The sequence below is a fragment of the Dermacentor variabilis genome, chromosome 5, assembly GCF_050947875.1.
Source record: "Dermacentor variabilis isolate Ectoservices chromosome 5, ASM5094787v1, whole genome shotgun sequence".
NCBI classification, from domain to species: Eukaryota; Metazoa; Arthropoda; class Arachnida; order Ixodida; family Ixodidae; genus Dermacentor; species Dermacentor variabilis.
The window spans coordinates 75,734,439-75,751,991 of NC_134572.1; the positions used below are offsets into that span (position 1 = coordinate 75,734,439).

A 17,553-nucleotide genomic window follows, 5' to 3' on the forward strand; every position below is an offset into this window, starting at 1 on the left:
ACGGTCGCTGCCCATCCTGGCTGGGGCCGTTGTCGATGATACCAAAAGCACTGCAGAGTGTAACACGACGTCTATGGCACTCCATAAATATGGTGGCCTGGAGAAAGTCGGTTTACCATCGCTCGCCAAACAGAAGTCAGCAACATCCGTGGCAGCGACAAGTTCTTTGCCGCGCAAATCTGCAGTCTTGTCTTCCCAAAGTTAATTGTATGGGTTAAGATCCCCACAGATTATTCTAGGCGAGGGGCAACGAATGCAAACGAGCTTTAGAAAGGCCTCCATGGAGACCTTCCTTCGTGGGCTTACATACACCAATACTACAGAGTTTTCGGTTTCCTTGGCACACTTGCACAGCGGCGACTTAAAAAGAGGTAGAACAAAGCTTTTGCACTGGTAAGGTGAAGCGAAGTATTTCGCGCCTAATTTAAATCATTACACTGGAATTTGCAAATGAACGTATACTCGGTCTCTACATGCACCCTGGGATCGTCCTTCCATTTGGAAGACCAGCCTGCGAGAGTGCTTGGATTGGTGTAGGAATGTCTCGAAGGAATGGACTAAATTCGCACATACGCTGTGGAATACCGGCGCAGTTCCATTGAATTATTAAGGGCACTTTTCAACGGCGGAATGGACCAGGTGGGCGAGAAATTGCCCTTATGCTAGTAAGGGTATGCGGTATTAGTGAATCAAGAGCCAGCAGTGTTTGCAGCATAACCTTCGTTGAGCTCGCAGGCATCTTCGCGAAGTGTGAACGTAGTACGGTGAACAAAGCGCGTATCACATGTTGGAAGTTTTCCTGCGGACTGCTTCCGACTGGTACTTCAGGCCGCTTCACTGCACATGCATAGGTGCGCTTTTCGGACTCTTTTTGAACATGATCTCCAGCTGCGCTGACCAGTTGCGTTGGCTCAATAACTTCTTTTGACGGTTTGAGACGCCGGAAATTAGATGCGTAATCTGTTTCTAAACCACTTAATTGTCGCACTTTTGGCGTCTTCTTCTCGCTCGACGGTGCGCTCGCATGCTTTGGACCCAAAACAAACATCTTATTCCTTTGCTGAACGGCTGTCCTGGCAGGACATCGGCCGTAGCTAGCTGGGTGATCGCCGCCGCAGTTTGCACACATAAAATTGTATTTACTTGTACACGTCTTAAAATCACGAGGTCACCCCAGGGCTTGCATCTCTGCTCCTTACGACAGTACTTCACTACATGTCCGAGCCGTTGGCACTTAAAACAACGTGGTGGTGTCTCCACGTAGCCGACAAGCTAGTGTCTCGTAAAACCGAGGTTAATCTTCTCGGGGCGCTCAGAATTTGGAGCAAATGTAAGAACGACAGTCAGTGCGTTTTGACTCCCATTCAGATGACAAGGTTTGGACCCGATGGATGATTCTTCTCGCATAGAGTACTCCCTGAGGTCTGAGTACCATTTTGGGACTCCCTTAACAATGTACGTGTTTTTCGTGGATGAAAATACGGGACTCTTTTCAGAAGTGCTGACGCTTGTGCGCGCTCTGCCTTCGTAGTTTTCCCTTCGTTGCCACAAAAAGTTGTACGCGAGTATAGAGTTTATAGAGAGTAAAGTTGTATGCGAGTATAGAATCATGAGGCAAGATGCAAAAAAAAAAGAACAGAAAGGGTGCTGGAAGACGTATAGCTTGTAACACACCCTGGCGTAAGGCGTGAAGGTGCCGTAACCGTCGCCTTTTACGAGCCATCTAATCTGGAAAACATATGAACTGGCCGCTCCTTGTATGGAAGGTGTAAACACGTAAAACCAATTTGTTTTGTTCTGACAGCAACTTTCTTCCAGCACTAACGCTATTTCCGCAAGGGACAGAGTGGTTAATATCATAGTCGCAAGATTCTTTTGTACTTAGGACTGTTCACATCCTTTACGTTGTTGCTTGAACTTCCAAGGAACTCATCAGAAACTACGGTTTGTCGCACGTTGGGCAAGCGCTTCTTGCTAAAGCGGAGAGGTGGGCGAAGGCTGAATATTGGTACCACTGTGTAGTCGGGCTTCACTTATTGAGGTAGTTAAGCAGCCATATCACGGAGGGGACAGCAAATGAAGGTTGAAACATGGTTGATCGGAATTTCACGGAAATTGGCCATAAAACAATATTAAACCTGTATTCTGAGAAGCAGTGGTAGATTTATTGCACATTCGCAAAAACAAGTCCATAAATGTGCGCTGTTTTTTATTAATTATGCTTTCACTCGAAAGCCGAACCAATGACAGTGATAGCTACCACGCGATAGGGGTCCAGGTCCGATTCCGTGGCTGTTCACCGTGGGATTCTGCAGTCCGAGCCGCAGCAGGTCCAGAGCCTAGAACGTTACGTCGTTACTTGGTCACGTGGGTTTGGTACTATCGGTTATAAAAAGGGACGCCGGATTTGGCCTTTCATGGGGTATGTAATGTTTTCGCATTAATAATATTACAAATTGACGATACGAATGCGCACCCCCGGTGCGAGATGTGCTTTGGGCCATGCAGGAAAGCGTGGTTTGGGAAATCTGTTAGATCTTACGCCTCAGCTTCCCGACTGTTGACGCATCCCAGTTCTCGCTTCCCGAGAATCCACTGGACGAGCTGACGCCTAACAAACTTTCCTCTATTGCTGCGTGGTATCTTGTCGACAAATGTGACGCCGCCTTCCAAGTGGCAACCCTTTGGTGCGTGAGCTGGACAGGAAAAGAAATAAAGAAATAATAAATCAGAATAAAAACATTCACGTTGTCTAAGATAATACTACGAGTCTCGTGGTTAAACGCTGTCTACTAGTATTCTTTTAACACCGGATTTAGTCGAACGAAGTACACTTTACAGCACAATGTGCTGCTTTCCAGCAAATGACAACGCTCCAAATATATATATATATACCTAAGATACGCGCATGCCGGCATGGCCGTCTTGCCTGAAGACATAGAGTTTCTCACTATAACACCTAGAGGGAAATCTGGCGCCACCGTCTATAGGAGTTTCTTAAGGCGCGCCGTGCCGTCATGGGAATAACGATATATGTGTCTGCGAGGCTTGTGTTGGCTGTTGTTGTAAGACGCTTCGTCTAAAACGTGGATATGGCTGCACAAATAGCGCGTTCTTACAGTAAAATCTTCATAAAATGTTTCCATTCACGCATACTACATTTTTACTCACATACTATGCATGACCAAGCGAAGAAGAGCAAGAACAGACGAGAAACTGTTTCAAAGCGAGCGCGAATCTTCTCGTCTGTCCTCCAACTTTAGTGGCCCGCTGATACTTTTTACGTTTCATATAATTGTACATGCAATAACAAGTTCTTATAGTTGAATAAAACACGTCTTTGTGCAATAATAAAGCTAAAACAGCTTTTTACGTGCTGTTTTAGTAGAAAATTAGTCATTGTGACAGACGGAACGGTGCTTGCCTGGCTCTCCAAGAACGATGCCAATCCGAAGTCACAATATACCGGAATTCACATGCATACCACAGCGCAGCAGCGCCGGATTTCCCTCTATATAGGTAATATAGGGAGAAACTCTATGCCCGAAGACGATGCATTGAAAGCTACAGCAAGGTTTGGTGCTCCACTGAAGATATCTTGGAAAGCTTGCTTGATGGGGAACGCCGTCAGTGGCGTTGCGGGTGTCACACATCGATGGTCCACGAGATGAGACCGAATGAAAACCATCCGCGTTTGTCAGCTCTCGAAGGCCGGATGAGGTAGAAGGAATTAGCTTGACGTTTTGACTCCGTTCTGCTCAAATCAGTGTGCGCACCATGTTTTGGCATAGGCAGACAGCTGCTCAGGAAGGACGCTTATGCCTGGGCAGATAACGCTCGTCCCAGCTGCGACAGCCACAACGCTGACGTTGTTCCAGCAGGGCCGATTGAGTGGAACTTGTTAATTTTCTGTGGAAAACTGCGTCGTGCTTCTGTGGAATGACGGAACAAAGTTTACAAGGACAGAGGTCACCACCTGCTGAAAAACAATGGGTATTGAGCTGACGTCCTGGTGGTGTTTTCTGCCCCTTTCAAGTTAGTTAGCATTGCAAAGCTAACCAACCCCCTAAACAAAAAAACAGTCTGACTTTTGCAGTGTTAAGCACAGGCACAAATTTAAGGAGTGTGCGCGCGGGTGGCTTGTTAAATACCTCTGTCGTGCGGTGCATTTCACGCGGGTCAGAGCGGAAAACGTCTGAACGCGCGCCAACGAGAACACACGAATAATTTCCTCAATGGCAAAGATGGCTTTCTTGCGCAACATTGCAGTTTCCGAAGACGCGCGATTATTGCGTAAACACTGAGGCGACCGCGCTCGCATCATAGTGGAAGCTGCTCCGACGGCACGCAAGCACGGCTTGTTTGTGAGCAAGCCGTCCGTAGCTCTTTCTGGCAAAGAAATAAGCTTTCTGGGACGTGCCCATGCGCGTACCTTGCGATGGTACGACTTCTGCTTTTCTTTTCTCTTAGCTTCATGCCTTGTTGATCACCTGTTTTTCATTCGTCTACTTACTTCCGCGTTCTGGCACAATAAATCTCAGTTGGAAGTTAGCGCCCGTCGTCGTCTGCCACGTTGTGTACTCGTCATTTGCTTAGCATAACTCTCGCTAATTATGACACACCAACAAGCTCAAACCGCGAACGTTTAAAGCTGATGAGGCAGTTACGTTGGCCTGTGAACTTAAGGTAACGCTGCCAAAAACCATCCAGAGAACTTTCTGTATGATGAGGACGTCACGCGTAGTGAACTTAAAGAAAGGAACGAAAGAAAAAGCGATGCTAACCTTCCACGAATTGCGTGACGTGATCAGCGCTCAGTGTTCTTGCTTCTGGCTCGGGCACAACCAGAGCGTGCGCCACTTCTCCAGCTTCGGGATGTGGTATTCCCACAACAGCGCAGTCATGAACCCCAGGGCACTTGAGCAGCACGGCCTCGACTTCGGCCGGCCAGTACTTGCTCCCACGGACGCAGAAGTAGTCGCTCAGTCGCGCAGCTAGGTACAGCCAGCCGTCTTTGTCGTAGTAACACAGGTCGCCTGCGTGCCCCCCGAAGTAAAGCGCGTTAACCGGCTGCTCCCAACCTTGGTGCGATTGTGCAGTCGGAAGCTTTCCGAAGTAGCAATCGCAGGTTTCTGGTGGGCTAGACTAGTCGACGATTTTCGGCCCTGCTCAGGTTACAGCGCGAAAGCAGAACACTCGAAAATATTGGAACCGGCGAGGAAAACGCTTGTCCTCGAAACCTTTAATTACGTACCACATCCTAATTTGCACTGTGAGTCTATTGCCATAAATAGTTACCTGGGGCTCGTGCCCGGGACAACCATTTGCTCGCTATGAAATCAGCCGGTATGTGGACTTCGCCGTGACTTGTGGTTTAGATGAACGGCTGTAATGAAAGCTTGCATTGACCTTATGCTTGAATGCACGTACAGCATTGCTCTCGTCATCGAATTCCCGAATACTGTCCCTTTATTCCTCTTCCCCAAGGTCAATGGGGGCCCAGCGCTGGATGTTTCGGTCAACCTCACAGGTATTCGCTCTTGAGAGTACTTCATCTTATCGCTTTCAATGCACAGTCGTGATCGTCTACACCTGGCTGTGTGCTTTACCAGCTTAATTTGGTAAGCCGAAACAAAGGGGCCTTGCACGGGCATGGGCTAGCACACAGACGCTGCGTCACTAGAGCGAACGCTGTGCAAAAGCTGTTCACGTTAACACAAAATGACTGCTTGTGAAGGCATTCAGTGTCTTCATTCGCACTAAATGTATTCTGGAGAAAAAAGGTTTACAAAAGATTTCGTGATGCTTGCGTTGTTTTGTGGGAAGTCTCATATGGTTCCTGAACAATGCGGTTAAAGATATCTTGGTAAATAAAGCAACGTAGATAGAACGATACATTTGTTTTCCGCGTTTTACGTGTGAAAAAATACCATTTAATTCCTAAGTATAACTACTTATTTCACTGGGCGCGCATTTGAGAAATGCCATTCTCTAAACGGTTTATCAAAGCACGTTGTTCGTGCACGTTCCACATGCACTCCTACCTGTGCTGTACCAGCCTTCTTCGTCGGTGATGGGCTCGTGCAGTCTCCCCCAGTATCCACGCATCAGGTTTGTACTTCGAACCACGAGCTCTCCGTGTTGCCATGGTCCCAGAGGCTCTTTAGTTTCTGTGTCCCTGACCTGCGTGAAAGCCACGACGGAAGCTATCCAAAACGCAACGTAGGGAGTCAAGAATATAATTTATTCGTAAGACGGGTGGAAGGGTTGGACGGACGAGCGGGTTTCTGGTTCTCTACGAGGCGCTAGAAAAGGTCGACAAGAAGAGGTAGCAAAACAAAAGAAGATTAGAGGTGGTAATGCGATACTACTGTGAGCGTCGACATTTCAACCAGTATCCTATATAATATACATAGATTTCGTGTACCTTTAGAACACCTGGACACATGCAGAGGCACGTGGCGAACAGAAACGTTACAATAGGAAGTTGTGCAGCCGAAACATTGGGCTGTTTTTCACTGCGATGGGTGTGGCTCACGTGGGCCTTCCCACTATATAGCTGAGCCTAATCTCAACGTAAATAAGTAAACAAAAGAAAAAACAAAACGCAGAACGTTGTTTAGCCAGGCCAGACAAAGCGCCTGCTATAATAAACTTCGCATTTGTTTACTTTTTTTAACTATAATTATTAAAGCGAAGTAGCCTTTAGTTGGTTGGCATTTCTCGTGCTCAACTCAGAAAAAAAAAGCAGCTGGAAAAGGGGTTTGTGTTTGATTTCCCGCGTAGGAGAATTATGTTTTCTTGTATATTCAGATTACAATTTCATGCTATCATGTGTGCAGCTTGTGTTTAAGTTGGACTTTACAGATTTCCTCTCCATATTTACTTTTAAACATAAGTTTAATTCTATAAGGGAATCGTACTTCGCATAGAGCCTAGAAGGATGAGCATGTATTGTGCACTTGCGCATACATGCGTTCGCGTTTGATGTACGTTGCTTGTGCAGGTGGTGCTTGTGTAACACCGTGTAACGTAGTCACAATCTTCGCTGTACATCCACTTTCGCAGTGTGGTATGGAGGCGAATTTTTTATTTCCACGCGGTCCCATTATTTGGTAAACAACAACAGCAACAAACCATCAATTTGAGCAAGGGCAACTATGGACTTGGTTATGACACTGATTCAATATAGTCCTGTTAAGTCCTACTCAATAACTTAATATTGGGTGTCCTCGTAGTAGTCCCGATGTGACTGTTGCGCAATGCTTTTGTACGCCGCTCTACAGGCAGAATTTTAAAATGTAGTTTGTTGTGGCGTGAGAGAACCAAACATATACCGACGGCAAGAATGAGGTGCCGACTATTCCTGCTGGATGACTCTGTCACGTGCGACTTGCGTTGTTATGAGGAAACAGAAAGATTGCCATTCTTACCACTGCTTCTACGCCAACTGCCAAACAACCGATGGACTTGTAGTTGGTGGGCGCGTTGTAGAGGCCCACTGAGATGAAAGGTATCTCCGTCTGACCGTACTCTGCTCAAACGAAAATACAAGAGCCAAAAGAAAGTTTTGTTGCCTTCCCACTGTCAACCTTCAGAAAAAGTCGGTACTTTCGCGAATCACTTGTAATGCCAGTGTATTACGCCCGCGTAAACCGCGGTGACGATTAGGGATCTAAAGTGCTGGAGATAATCCGTATCATAGACAGCAAAAACGCAGAGGCCGTTTTAGATCAGGTTAAGCACTCTCTTGGTAACGTGGCCATCAATATAACGATAACTGTTTGCGAAAGGAAAATGAATGCTCTTTCTTTTTCAACGAGAGGTCGGTTAAATGTGTTCAGAATTTCAACACATGACACTTACTCTGTGTGAAAGACTTGAGATTAAATTCTTTGACCAGCGCCTTCGCAACGTCTTCTCCTATGTACGCGCTCGACGTAGTGACGTATTGGAGGCTATGGAGGTCATAAGCATTGCGCCGTTTGTTGTCCAACAGGCAGGTCACAGTGTAAGGCGTTGTGCTTAAGGATGTAACCTGTTGAGAACATAAACATTGAACCTACAGTCATCGCTAAGGGACCAAGAATAGCACAGCAGAATATATCATATGCAGGGTGTCCCAAATGTGATACACCAAGATAAGCAAAAAAAGAGCAACTGCGTTACTTGAAAGATACCTAGTGAATATTGTCTCCAGTAGAGTGGAGAAGCAGCCGGTAAATTTTCTGTTACTGAGATTTTATTAAGTAATTGTAATTAGTTACCCAACTCGATAACTACTGTCCTAATTATTGAAGTTACAGTTCGGTATTTCTAGCCACAGCCAGGGAACATCAAACTGTAGTATTTTCACTAGCGTACTTATTGCGTACTAATTTTTTTCGACTGATGATTAGTAAAATGAAATATTTAATATGAAAAATACCACGTGACAGCGCTCCCACCCGCATCATAAAGTAGCACCTTCAGATAAACGATTGAAAGCGACCGCTTTGCCTGTCGAAAACCCGAAGAGACAGCGCATCACCTTGATATAACGGTATGGAAGGAGCACCAATAGCAGGTTTTGCCGCGTCGCAGCGATTCCTTCTTCTCATTTCTACGTGACACCTATTATCCGTCTCTCAAGGCCGACTGATCACATTTATGACAAAAGCCCCTTTATAACGTTGCCAAAGCGCCACTCTTACCCCGGACGAAACACGATAAGCAATGTAAAAGGCATAGAATGTTTTAAATTCCGGCTCTGCTCGCACTTCATCGAAAGAGTGCGCGAACAGCTATATTTCGCCCGAGAAACTTGCTTCGAACCAGAGCTAAATTGAAGTGACGGTTTTAGTTTTCATGAGAGTGTATACGTGCTGCGAAAGCAGGATCGGGGGGGGGGGGGAGGGGGGAAGAATGAAAAGGAACCATTCGCGCATTTCATGTACGTTTAGGCAGCTATCACAGCTTATTTCCAACTAACACCAATCGCGACGTGTTGCTTAGGCCGGGGCGTGACAGATTATGCAGTAGCTCGATCAAGACGTTTTCCTTTATTTCCTTTGCTTCGATCTGGCTAGCTCAGAGGAAGCCTGTTCGAGGGCACCGCTTTATGATTTGGTTGGGAGCGCAGTCACGCCGTATATTTTTATATTTCGCGGAGCTTAGTTATCAGTCGGAAAAATTAGCACACAATTTATGTATTCATTCCTCAAATACCCCACTTGGCGTTTTACATGAGGGGTGGGAATATCTAGGTCATATTTCCAATGAATGCTTTGGACAATAAACGACTGGAGTGGTACACCGGTTCAGCGGGAAGATGAATAAAGTATTTCGCTGTTTGAACGAAGAAAGAGTTAAGATGAACTGCGGTGCGAGCTGGAGGGGGATGAACAGCCTTTGAATAGATATGACGGGAAGAAGTGCCACGCGCAGGCTTGATGTCGGTTTGGTGAAGGAACGAGTGATAGAACTTAAAGAAGAGACACAGTCTTGCTGTTTTGCGGCGGTGCTCGAGAGTTGGAAGGTTCAGAGATGACTTAAGTTTAGTCACGCTAGTGTGGTAAGAGTAGTGGGAGTAAATGAACATTGCTGCACGATTCTGTATGGATTCAAATGCTGTTGCCAGGTTAGATTAGTATAAGCCCCACACTGAGCATGTGTATTCCAGTTTAGGTCGAGCAAGTGTTAAATATGCGAGTGGCTTTAATGAAGAGGGAACAAGGCGTAGATTATGGCGGAGGTAGCATAGAACACGATTGGCATAATTTATAATGGTGCAAATGTGTGAGTGCCAACCGCAGTTATTGGACAAGTTTAATACCGAAGTACTCAAAAGAAGTCACAGCACATATTTCAGAACCAGTGATAAGGTAATTAGCTGAAATGAATGATTGGCGATGGTGGAAAGTAAAAGCGGCGACGTTTTTTGACGTTGAGAGACATTAAACAATTATTGCACAAGGTTTCAATAACGTTTAGGTCGGACTGGAGAGCATGAGAATCAGCGCCGTTAGTAATAGGATGACAGATGACGCAATCATCAGCAAATAAACGAATTTTCCCAGAGCAACCTCTCGCTAAGTCATTAATGTATAATAAGACTAGCGGTCCTAGGACACTGCCTTGCGGCACGCCGGAGACAACGAGTGATAAATTAGGCGAGCGTTGGTTAGCGTAAACGAACTGTCGACGGTTAGTCCTAATGTTGCGTATCCATCGGAGAACACAAGGGTTAAGATTAAGCCGCGATAGTTTTAGGGAGAGCCGTTCATGTGGAACCTTGTCGAAAGCCTTTTGGAAATCTAAGAAGAGGGCATCTATAGGTACGTTTTGATCGAGATGTGAGCTGATGTAATTAACGAAGAGAGCTAGTCGAGTCTCGCAGGACATGCTTTTCTGAAAACCATGCTGATTAGGATTGAAAAAAATTGCAGATATTAGGTACTTTGCAATATGAGAATAAATTATATGCTCCATTAGTTTGGAACAAATACTGGTGAGGAAAATTAGACAGTAATTGTGGTTCGATGACCGTGATTCTTATTTGGTACTGAAATTACCTTACCTATTTTCCAGTATTGCGGCACCACTCCAGATGATAATGATTGTTGAAAGATATGGCAAAAAAAAGTATACACCAGAGATGTGCGCAGTGTGCTTAGGCATTTTGGTATTGATTCTATCGATGCCGGCAGAGGATGGCAATTTGAGGGATTATATTAGTTTGGTGATATTGTATGCCTTAAGTGTTATGTTTGGCATGTTTGGGTGGTTGAGGTAAGGACAGTCAGGGAGGTCAGTGTCAGGTTCAGAAGTGAACACGGAAGAGAAGACAGAGTTTAGGGCTTCAGGTGCTCTATGGTCAGGAACACAGTTATTGTCGCCATCATATAATAATGCAGGTTTGTCGTTATTTGGGTTAATGCATTTCCAGGATTGTTTGCGATTGTTTTGCATCATGCTAGGGAGTGTTGTTGACTAAATGGGTCGTATATCTGTTGCGGCCAAAGAATTAAACGCCTTTTCACTGGCGTGATATTTTTCCCACGCAGGAGTGGTATTGGAATGTTTGGCTTTGCGAAATAATATTTTCTTTTCATTGTTTAGTCGTTTCAATGACTTGTTGAACCATAGGGACGAAGGTCGCGTGGTTAAGGTAATAGTTGGTATGCGTCAATGATTTTATTTTTAAAAAGCGTCCATTTGGTGTCTGTTGTGCGTTTCGAGAAGTCTATGATGCATACCACTTGTAAAACGCGGTTATTGCATTGTTAGTACTGATGTAATCACCTTTATTCTAAAGTCTTATTCTCTTTCTTTGTTTTTTTCGCTCCTAGTGTGTTTCCAGGATAATTCTGCATGTAGTACAGAGTAGTCACTTACTTCTGGTAGATGTGTTACAGAAGAATCTATGTCGGGATGGAATATTCAGATAAGGTAGATGTGTTAGAGCACTGTTCGTTTTTTCACGTTGGGGTAGATACTTGCTGCGTCAAACCAAAGGTGAGGCAGGTGTTAAGAAAATTACTTTCGATGTTAATGTTAGACAGCATTAAGGCTAGTTCGGGCCATGTTATACCAGGAAGTTTAGTCACCGAAGAGGGGTAGTTTCGTATGATTGAATGACGTCGTGATAGATTGCAGTGCCTCGTGAAAGTGAGTAGTGAAGAAAACATGTGCGTCGGGAGGTCAATAGCATACACCGATAATTGGTAGGTATGAAGAATTGTACAAAAACGAATAAACTTTCTAGAGACGAAGTGATATCGACAATAGGGCAACAAAGTCTGCGATGGGCAGCTATCAGGACACCTCCTCCGCATTTGCCTGCACAATCCCGCCTAAAAGTGTCAAAATCAGGGAGGAATGAATTAGGCTCTGTGTCAGCAACGGTTCAATTTAGCCACATTTCTGTTAGTACGAGAAGCTTACAATCTGAAGAATTATTGAGGCTACAGAGTGCTTCATGTTTGGCCAGCAAGCTTCTTAGGTTAGCATAAATAAATGATACCGGGTTTTGTGGTAGTGTGTGATGGTGGCTACGAAGTTAATATAAGTCTTTTTGTGGCGTTATTATACTTGTAAGTTCTGTTCTCTGTGATTAGTTTATCGTATCCAAGTCTAAAAGGTTTCTGTTGGAACTTGCCGAACTCGATTAGTTGGTTAGATGAGTAGTCTTCTGACATGATGTGGTTGGACCGCCTTAGTTGATCAGCATTTGAAAGAATACGTTGTTTTACTTTGAAATGGGCTAATTGACAATTATAGGTCTGTTTATATTAATGCTGTATTTGCCAATTACATGAGCGCGTTCGGTACTAAAAAGGTCTAACTTAATGTTAAGCTTAGAAGTGCAAAGTTCCGCAATCCTGTTCCACGATTCTTGTCGCGTTTATCGTTGAATGTCAGCTACGCCAAAAAAAAAGAAAAAGAAACAGAAGTTTAGAACGACGAGCCCTATCTTCCGAATAATTTACTCGTGATGATGTGTGGGAAATGACCTATGTATTTTTATCGACAACTGCCCTGATACAACTAGTTTCGGTCTTCAGTGCAGTTATGGAGGAAACATCACCTTCAATTTTTGTCAATAGCTTCTTACTGTCGTCAAAAATTTTATCGTTCTGCGATAGTTTGGTTCCACTTGATTCCATTTCGCTTAGAAGAGACGCCTGACCTGAGCTAGCTTATTTCTTCCAATGTTGCAGTTATGTCACAGGATGCCTGCGTAGAAGTGGAATGGGTGTTGGGGCCGGGATTCGATTCCACGTCTCAGATAGTGTGAGAAGTTGTAGGATGACAGACGTGCAGTGGCGAACAATGGTAATGCCGGAGCCTTGGCTTGGCAGCACTAGCAAAGCGGCATAGCGGGAACAACGCAAATATATATATATATATATATATATATATATATATATATATATATATATATATATATATATATATATATATATATATATATATATATATATATATGGTTGTCACCTGTAAGGCGAAAAGCGTCGGGCGTCAGTGAACCGCATTGTCGGAGTGCTGCCAAGCCCACTGGTGAGTGCGAGGGGGTGACGTGTTTTATGCGTGAAGGTTGATGTCTGTGCCGATGTGTCGGCTGAGGCAGGGTAACGTGAAGACGACAAACGCGGTGGATTTCTACTCAAGGGCGGTGCGGCGCAGTAGACAACGGCGCTTGTTTCGATTTCGAGGCATTGGAGGGTAGACGAGGTTGGCCCGTCCGTAGTACTAGGCGCGTTGAGGGTAGGACGAGCCTACACATCGAGAGACGTTAAGGAGCAGGCTGCAGGCGTGAGGCTGTACTTAGCGTTGGCCAGGATTGCTATTTCCTTAATAGTAGGTGCATCCCGCAAGGCAACACACCGTACGCCGGGCGAGCCCGCAGATTTTGTGATACAGACTCCAAGAGAACAGCAGGTGCCAAGGGGAAAACAGAAAACTGTGAGCACCTTTAAGGCCACAAGGCATCGGCGTCGGTGAACCGAATTGTTGGAGTGCTGCTAAGCCCACTGATAACAGCGAGGGGGTGACGTGTTTTATGCGTGAATGTCATTGTCTGTGCCGGTGCGTCGGCTGAGCCAGGTAGCATGGTAAAGATAAATTAGTGCTTCAGTGAAAATACCGCAGTTAGATGTCCTTGGACGGCGCCTACAAATGTTTCGCTGACATTTTGATATTAAGGGGCAGTACTCCTCGAGTAAGATAATTTATTACAATTACCTAATTAAATATCCGTAGCTAGACATTTACTGGCGAATACTCCACTGCACTGGAAACAATGTGTACTAGGTTTTCTTCAAGTACCTCAATTGCTCTTCTTTTTAAAGAAGAGCAATTGAGTGTGATGGTTGGAGCAAAGTTGGTTGTTCCAACTGTTGCATGACAGTTGGGACAACCTGTACAATGGCAACGGGCACGTCTCAGAAATTGGTTGTGTTCGTAATTTGATTAGCTTCTCAAACTCAATCTCCTGGTACCAGTTATATGGCGCCTCGTGGCATGATTCCACGGTCGTTTGCCAAGCGACACTACGTAAATCAGTGGCAATGAGAACCATAAATGAATAGCTCCGCAGCAATTACAACAATTCAGTCACTGTCTCGCTTTCGTGTGGCGCAGCCTTATCCGACGATTGTGGCGTATTTTTGCAGATTTTCAGATTAGGTTGCCATTGTTAGGTTGCCAGTGCCATTATAGTGCGGAGACCCGCCGCGGTAGCTCAGTGGCTATGACGTTGCGCTGTTGAGCGTCGTGAGGCGGTGGGTTCGATACCGGCTGCAGTGACTGCATTCCAATGGGGGTGAATTGCAAGAACGCTCATGTACCGTGCATAGGGTGCACGTTAAACAACCCAGGTGGTCCAAATTAATCCGGAATCCTCCAGTACAGCGTGTCTCATAATGAGATGGTGGTTCTGACACATGCAAGCCTAGTATTTAATCACAATGTCGCTCAATGGCGCCGATGAGCAGCCACTCAAATGCCCCCTATGTCGTGTTCAATTAACCCTTGGCGGTTCTCTGGGCTGCTATAAGATAACGCTTCAGGTTTAAGATAACTGAAGGTCATATATTGAAGGCCTCGCATAGTTTTTGTTCACCTTTCTGGCAAAGAAGTGCTTAAGCCTTTTGAATAGTTGTTTTTGGGGGCCTCTGAATCTGCGTAAGCAAGTAAGGGATACCACCAAAGTTTTCTTGTGTGCACAAAGGAGGAACAGAAAAGAATAAGTGGGAAATAACATGAAGATTAATGTGGCATGTGGTGGCTTTTACGCTAATTAGAGCGACATCTAATTTCCTAGAGAAGGCATTCCGTGTGTGATCCAAGAGGCCATATTATGATCCGAGATTGAAGCCTCGATTGGCTTGAAGATTTTGGCGCTTTTCCGAGAGTTACTGCGTCAGTTTGTCTTTGAATTATATTTGCTTCCTCAATTATTTGTATATTGACCACAAGCGAATAGAGAGCGCAACTGAATTCAAATTTCATGTTACTTAAACAACAATAACTTCTTGAGTATCTCTGCACCAGAAATACGTTTCGAGCATGAGATGTGCGTGATGCAAAACGCAGCAGTGAAAGGGCAACACTGTCATCCACCCATCGGTATAGCCCGAAGTTACGAAGGCAAATCATACAAGTTTGGCTAAAAGAAAGAAAGAAAATATTGATAGGTTTACACTGTAACTTCATGCTACTGTTGAGTAGACGTCAATATTTCCATTTCGTGAAACTTCCTCCGCCTTTAGAATTTCCGCAGTACAGATTTGCCGAAATGCGGCATTGCAGCGATTCAGGGGAAGCATGCCAAACTAAACTATTGGATAACGTATAAACAGCGTGAAAGTGGCACTAAAATAACATAACCACAAAAATAACGCAGATATTCTTGATTTGATTTCAGTAAGTGACATAAAAATCGTTCTTGAAAGTTGTTCTTTCAAACAATGAACATATTTCAGGTGCTTGGGAAGCACCTGAGCACCTGTAATCGAGGGCAAGATACAACTGGCTTCCTATCATCCAAATAATGGAATATCGAAGCCGACTATCAGAGATATATTAAATTTTTGCATTGCCCTTTGTTCAACACGTAATTATACTTAGATTCTGACTAATAGCTTCAATGACGGGGGAAAGATCTTCAGCCTAACATATAACCAGTAATGTACTAAGGTTGTTTTGAAGGTGTTGGCATGACTAACCTGATTTCAGGATTTACGAGAGGAGAGCGATGAATGCCACCTCTTGCATAGTCTATACGTGCACAGAGTCGATTCTTAGGGAAGCATTAGGAACTATGCCAAAAATTAGCAACATGTGCTACACTATGAGACATTACATTTTTGCCAACATGACGAATGTTAGAACAAGCTTTTTGTCAATGAAAAAGCATGGGATTGTATTCAATTCTATCTGAAGAATGGATTATTTCTTTATGTGACTGATCTATCGGACTCATGCCATTCATTGGGGATACATTGATAACAAGTGATAACACGTGAAAACATTAATGTAGATGTTGGCGTAGGAGTTATTCATGCGGACGTTCATAATTTTTTAAATCTACGAGAATATCTTTGGTGAGAGCGAGGTACGACAGGGCAAGGTTAGATAAGATGGAGTCCCGTATAGCCCTATCACTAAAATGATTCATCAACGCTCTAAACTGCGAAAAAAAAAAGAACTGAAATGACGGACTTGTGTTGGCTCTTTTTGAGCATCGATACAAGCAAATTTACCTGTTGGTATCAATTCAGGTGGAGGGGTATGGCCTGTGGGGAATAGTCTTTCCTGTTATATTGATACATATGTGTTATCTCTTGTCTCTATTTGTATTTTTCTGTCTTCCTTGCATTTCTCTCTTACAAAAGTAGCAAACCGAATATTTTTTCCAGTCAAGTTGCCCGCCTTGCCTTTATGCTTTTATTTCTTGCTTGTCCTCCTCTCCCAGGGTTTTGACCTAATTATTGACGCTTACCCTGTGCTTGTGAATTGCCTCGAGTATAGCAATGTTATCGGCGGTCTCCATAAAGGCGGTCGACGCTCCCTGGGCGATAGCCTTGCAAACACCCCAAAGAAGTGCGTACGTGTGGACCAACGACGATGTGGAGAGGGACAAGTCTTCTGGACCTAGACGCATGTGCCCAGGGTGGCTGTAAAGCGGCAAAAACGAAAAGAAAAGATCATTTTTTTTTGTTCGGTGTACAGAACTTCACGACGCAACGAAAGCTATATGGCTAGTGTCAAGTAAGGAGAACGAGCTACGGGTTTCAAAGATGAGTGAACGGTTCGCCCATTGTGTGCCACTGATCTGTACATGACGCTTACACTCAGTCGGTATCACAAAGGGGGCGGTCAGCGGCGGACAATAGAGGAGCCCTTGCTCTGGTTCTCCGTACAGACCGTTTCATTTGGCCGAAGCGACTACGTGACTCATGGCTTTCATTGCAGTGTATGGATTTGGTTGAAATAGAGAGTAGGGATGGATACTGCTTGTTTTTTTAATAAAAGCACGTGGTGGCTTTTATTATAAGGCTTTTGTTCATATAATGGGCATATAATGTATACTCGTATTGTTAATACATTGTGTGTATGATGTTGGCGCCTTTAAGTGGTACCGGGTGCTCATTTTCGCATTGCAATACATTCAATGGACTGCCATACATGAGGAAAAGAGCGCTACGAAGACGTTGACTAAGAGAGGAACATGTACGACGGACAAGGTGCTACTTCCAGCTAAATGTTTTTTTTTTGAAGAGACAAGTTTTTATATAGCTACAACCTAGAATAGCACCACCGTGAGAACACGACCTCGTTATCTCATTAGAAAAGCTATGTCTTTTTCGGCAAGCGTCACTGACGGGCAGCTAATGCACGTGCCCTCGGCGTTTGCAATGTAGAATGCTTCTAATGTCTCCCGTTCTAATCTATCTCTAGAACGTGCCAGAAACCTGGTGTCATGAAGATACGGACGGCAATTGTGATGTTTACAGTGTTCACCCAGATGGCCCCCCTTATTGTCATTTACGGCTCAATTGTGTTCAC

The 17,553-nt window shown here is 44.5% G+C and overlaps 1 protein-coding gene across 1 annotated transcript in view; it reads right to left on the reverse strand.

The window, feature by feature from the left end:
• Positions 1 to 2,164: 2,164 nt before the first annotated feature.
• The window catches only part of LOC142583574 (uncharacterized), a 40,057-nt gene continuing 24,668 nt past the window's right edge, over positions 2,165 to 17,553 (reverse strand). The window contains exons 5-10 of the mRNA XM_075694062.1: positions 16,487 to 16,661; positions 7,867 to 8,038; positions 7,434 to 7,534; positions 6,045 to 6,183; positions 4,785 to 5,036; positions 2,165 to 2,696 (exon numbers count right to left, since the gene is read on the reverse strand). Of these exons, the coding sequence (XP_075550177.1) occupies positions 2,539 to 2,696; positions 4,785 to 5,036; positions 6,045 to 6,183; positions 7,434 to 7,534; positions 7,867 to 8,038; positions 16,487 to 16,661 (997 nt within the window). The 3' untranslated portion in view covers positions 2,165 to 2,538. The remainder of the gene's footprint in view (positions 2,697 to 4,784; positions 5,037 to 6,044; positions 6,184 to 7,433; positions 7,535 to 7,866; positions 8,039 to 16,486; positions 16,662 to 17,553) is intronic.